Source organism: Lolium rigidum, chromosome 4 (assembly GCF_022539505.1).
Source record: "Lolium rigidum isolate FL_2022 chromosome 4, APGP_CSIRO_Lrig_0.1, whole genome shotgun sequence".
NCBI classification, from domain to species: Eukaryota; Viridiplantae; Streptophyta; class Magnoliopsida; order Poales; family Poaceae; genus Lolium; species Lolium rigidum.
In genome coordinates, this window is record NC_061511.1 from 247,707,637 (window position 1) to 247,712,668 (window position 5,032).

Genomic DNA, 5,032 nt, shown 5'->3' on the forward strand with positions numbered 1-5,032 from the left:
CGGAGCGGCGGCAGCGGGCGGAGGCGGAGGAGGCGGAGCGACTAGAGTTCCTGGAGGCGCGGCGGCAGCGGCGGGAGGAGGTGACCCAGCGCCGGTGGGATCGACGCCATCAGAGGGGGTGGGAGGAGCTTGCGCTGCGGCGGTTGCTGCGGGAAGAGATGCAGATTCAGGAGGAAGTTTGCGAGCGGCGGCGTTTGGCGGAGCTGCAGCTCCGCCTACAGAGGCAGGAGCTGGATCACCGTCGGCGGCGGGAGGACCTGGAGCGGCAGCTGCGTCAGGAGGCGTTGGACGCGGGTAGAGCCGCCTACAGGACGTTCGTGGCGGAGAGAGCAGGGGATCATCGACGGAGGATCACCGTAGAGAGCAGGGGAGAGACCATCGGAGAGAGCAGCGGGCGATCATCCACCTCCATAGAGCCAAGTGGCCAGTAGACGTAGTAGGCTATAGGTGAATCGGGTTTCATATGTCATCCGGGGTTGATGAGTGAATAATGTTTTCATCGGATTTGTCCGAAAATATTGTTCATTCCTCGATCCTGAATGACATTAAAATGAAACTTTAAGCATAATACTCCCTCCGTTCCTATATATAAGCCATATAGTTTTTTGAGAAAAATTCTAGAATATAGGTTTATTGCGTTGCCCTACTTGTATGGATAATATTTTTGGAGATTTGATTAGGTTTACTTATCTTATGCAAAGTCCTATATTAGCTCACGGCAATTACTTACGGTTAACCCTAGCCAAACATGGTGTAGTTTTTCCTAAATATGCGTTTCTTAATTTCCGTGCCAGAAATTATATGGCTTATATTTAGGACCGGAGGGAGTATGTAGTTTCTGTAAAAAAAAAATCTATCGGGGCCGCCGTTTTGGGGGCGCCGGTGTGGGAACAGCTCCCCCAAACGGAGGATGCTGTGCCGGCGCTCCCCAAATGAGTGCTGGATTCTGGCTAAGACAAACCCCGTCAAGCTCTCCATCATCCCGATTGGCAGGATACACATCTTCATCGGCGAGACCGTCGATTCCGACGGGAACGCACTGGTAAGTAACGCTGCCGCGACCGCTGCTGAGTAGGATGCAGTCGCGAAGATCCGATCTGAAATGCAGGAGCTTCCTAAGGAAGATTCCGCCTTAGATCTGGAAATTTCAAAACCCACTCAATCCGCCCTGAGCAGGAAACAACGGTGGAAGACCAATGCAGATCCGTCTGGGTCTCCCAGGTGTTAGAGAAGCAAAGGTGCCACTTCGTGCACTTCCTCGCACATACCGCTGAAACCGCTCCTCCTCAGGAAGAAGCCGGACCCATGCAGCATGAGCTGCCGGAGCCGACGTCACCACGGGACTAGGTTTTCAGTGCATTTCAGAAGTGTATTTGCAGTTTAGATTTAAGGGATATGCTAGTAGAACCATGCATGGCGTATTGGCGTGAGGTTAGTCGCTCGATCACAGTCTTCACTTGCCCTGTTCGTCTACCTCCGGCCGTTGCTTGAACGAATTGATGGACGTGTATAAAATGTTCGGTATGCCGGTATCAGCCTACAAGTACATACATATCCTATAGCCCCGCGGAGCTCACCGTCGTCGCCACGATCGGGCTCCTCACCGTGTACTTGCCGGCGTCGTCCACCCACGTCAACGACCCATGCAGCACCACGTCGGCGTCGGGGGCCTTGTTCTTCAGCGGCCCCCGGATCACCACCGTGTACCTCTGCTTCTCGTGCTTGCCGCCGAACACCAGCCTGCTCGGCACCACGCTCACCGTCAGCCCCCTCAGGCCCTTCACCTTGGCGCTGTAGCTCGCCGGCCCGTCGCCCACGTTCGTAACCTCCCTGGCGAACTTCCTCTCGCCGGCGGCGCCGGCCGGGTCGAAGAACGCGATGAACGACGGGTAGTTGAGGTCCAGGGACGCGTCGGCGCAGTCCACGGCGGCGGCAGGCGACTGCGCCACGGTCCTGATCTGCGCCTTGGTGTAGTTCATGGCGCACATGAGCCTCACGTAGTCCTCCGGCCCGGCGTCGTACACCAGGCCCGGGTCCACGGCGCGGTTCGGGTCGATGTGGCCGGACCCGATCGCCAACGGCGTCGCGGCCTCGTTCCCCTGCCCGTTCATGTCCTTGATGGGAGCCAAGGTGTTGTCGGACGCGCTGGCCGTCGTCATCATCGCCGACCGCACCGCCGCGGGGCTCCACTCCGGGTGCACGGCCCGCAGCAGCGCCGCCACCCCCGACGCGTGCGGGCACGACATGGACGTGCCCGAGATGATGTTGAACTTCCCGAACAGCGCCTGCTCCCCGACGTTCTGGATGGTGACGTTCTCCGCCCACGACGCGAGGATGAGCGAGCCCGGCGCGAGCACGTCCGGCTTCAGCACCCTCGGGCAGCTCGCCGACGGACCGCGCGACGAGTACGTGGCCACCACCGGCGCGGGCTTTGTGTCCACCACGGTCACCTGGAACTTGATCGACGCCTTGGGCGGGCCGCGGCTGCTACGCTGGATGTAGTGCAGCAGCGCGGGCTTGTCCTGCGGGCTCAGGATCACGCCCGGGAACTCGAAGTGCTCCGCCAGCTCCCTGAACGGGTCATTCGTTAGGAACAGCCCGGCGCGCACCTTCGCCTGCTGCGCCTCGTATATCGCGGAGCTGAGGGAGTCGGTGGAGGTGGCGTCGCAGAGGACGACCTTGTCGCGGTTCATGGAGAGCGCGGTGGAGTTGTCGCACGCGTCGAGGAACACCAGCCCGGCGTTACCGATGCTGGTCGGGGTCCCCGGGTACAAGGACTCGCCGATGACGGTCGTGCCGTCTCCGAGCCGGACGATGCCGGAGAACTTCCGGTCCACCGTCCCCGACGCGACGGTGAGCACCCATGGCGTGCCGTTGTGGAGGTACCCTAGGTCCGGGCCGTCGTTGCCGGCCGAGGTCGACACGAACACGCCGCGCTGCATCGCCGCGAACCCGCCGATGGCGATGGGGTCTTCGTAAAACGGCCTGAAGTTTATGCCAAGGGAGAGGGAGAGCACGTCGACGCCGTCGGCGATGGCCTGGTCTATGGCGGCGAGTATGTCGGATGTGTACGTGCCTTCTTCCCACAGGGCCTTGTACACCGCGACCCTGGCGCGGGGCGCCATGCCGCGCGCCGTGCCTCTCGCGTACCCGAAGAAAGACGCGCCGCTCACGGGCGAGCCGGCGGCCGTGGACGACGTGTGCGTGCCGTGGCCGTCGGTGTCCCGGGGGGAGTTGACGGCGATGGTTACGTTAGAGTTGGCGAAGACGCCCTTGTTGAACTTGCGCGCGCCGACGAGCTTCCGGTTGCACGCCTTGGCGGCGTCGAACAAGGTGCCGGACTCGCAGAAGCCCTTCCACCGCGCCGGCACCGGCGGAAGCCCGTCGTCACGGTAGCTCGCGCTCTCGGGCCACACGCCCGTGTCCACCACTCCGACGATCACGTCCTCGCCGTACTCGGACGCCTCCCACAGCCCGCCCGCCGCGCTGAGGCCGAGGAACTCGGGCGTGTGCGTGGTGTCGCGCACCACCCTCGCGTCGTCGGGGTAGCACGACACGAAGCCGCGGGAGCGGCGGAGAGTCTCGAGCTCCGCCTCGGGGAGCCGCGCCGCGAAGCCGTGCATCGCGTGGTCGTAGACGTAGAACATGTCTGCCCCCGGGGCGGCGGCGGCGAGCGTGGACTCGTACCAGCTCAGGTGGCTCGCGAACCCTGCCGGCATGGCCGACTTGTCCATGTGCACAATGTAGGACGCGGCCGGCGCGGTTTCAGCCGTAGCAGCTGTAACGCACAGCGCGACCAGCACCAACGCCAACCATGGCCTCATCGCGCTACGTACGTACGTATGTACTACGGCCGGCGTCGTATCGGATACGTTGCTGCGGCAATGGCGGGCGTCGCTATTTAAACTGCTTGGACATGGCGAGCGATCTGACCGGTATACCGTATAATCTTGGATTCCGACCCATGCATTCGGTGGTTGACGAGTCCCTGTTGGAACATGGGCATCCTCCTCTCCTCTGTTTCGCCCTCTGCTCGTCGCGTACGTACGTGGTGCTGGACACTGTGTCGTGTACTGCAGGGGACGCGCATGTTGGCGAGTACTTTACAAGTGTATGATAGGGTATCATGCAGCTACCACTTATTATGTGCAGTCTCTTTGTCTGATTAGGCATTACCATGCAACGATTTTTTTATTTTAATGGTATAGATGGTTCTGCTTAACATGGTTAGTACAGTATTATGCATGGCTTTAACTGTTCTGTTGATCATTGGGAAGTGTACGTAGTCTCCGGCGGAAGTGACCGACTACTTAAATAAGAGGACAAATCCAATGAACATGTTATGGATCATGTGTTTTAGTGCGTTACACCATATTCTTGCTTTGAAAAAGGGGCGGCCCGGAATCTGCATATATCCATTGATGTATACACCTATTTCATGTGTCTCTCCACGAGATTCTTGTAACTTGTAAGTCTGGGTCACCTAGAAAAAAAACTGAAACCGCAGTTTTTTTTTTTGAGTGATCACCGGGAGGAGCGCAAAGGCTCCTGACTGAATATTTCCATTTCATCAAAGATTGGGGTGGAACCCCCATTGTGGGGCAGCAGTTTTTATAGGGGAGAGGGAGACAACACTCAACGCAACCACCGAGGGAGTGAGCTCAAATTACAACACAAAGGAGATCATGGTCGTTCGGGGAGGAAATAGGTGAGCCATTGGTCGACGTCGCGGAGCTCAGCAGGGAGTCTGGCACGCCACAATACAGTGTCGTCGCGGCAGCTTTTTTGGAGCAGCGAAAGAGAGGGAGGAAGTCCATTAAACACCACACCATTGCGGTGTTTCCAGAGGTGCCAAAAGCACAGGAGCCGAAGAGTGGAGGCCATCGCACGAGGCGCCGACACCGGCAGAGCACAGGTAGCTGCTGCTTCGACGGGCCAGGCCGCATCGCAGCCAACACCAATGGAGTGCCAGAAACGACGGGCAAAGGTGTAGGATAACGTTGCATAGAAAACAAAAAATTTCCTACCGCGA

General features: G+C 59.2%; 1 protein-coding gene across 1 annotated transcript; it reads right to left on the reverse strand.

Moving 5' to 3' along the window:
- Nucleotides 1–1,556: 1,556 nt before the first annotated feature.
- LOC124648556 (subtilisin-like protease SBT3) lies at nt 1,557–3,855 on the reverse strand. The gene has a single exon (XM_047188296.1). It carries the CDS (start codon nt 3,822–3,824, stop codon nt 1,557–1,559), a length of 2,268 nt encoding a protein of 755 aa, XP_047044252.1. The 5' UTR covers nt 3,825–3,855.
- Between the last annotated feature and the right edge of the window lie 1,177 nt (nt 3,856–5,032).

Coding starts and splice junctions, on each gene's coding strand:
- LOC124648556 (XM_047188296.1), bottom strand. CDS start 3,824: ATGAGGCCATGGTTGGCGTTGGTGCTGGTCGCGCTGTGCGTTACAGCT.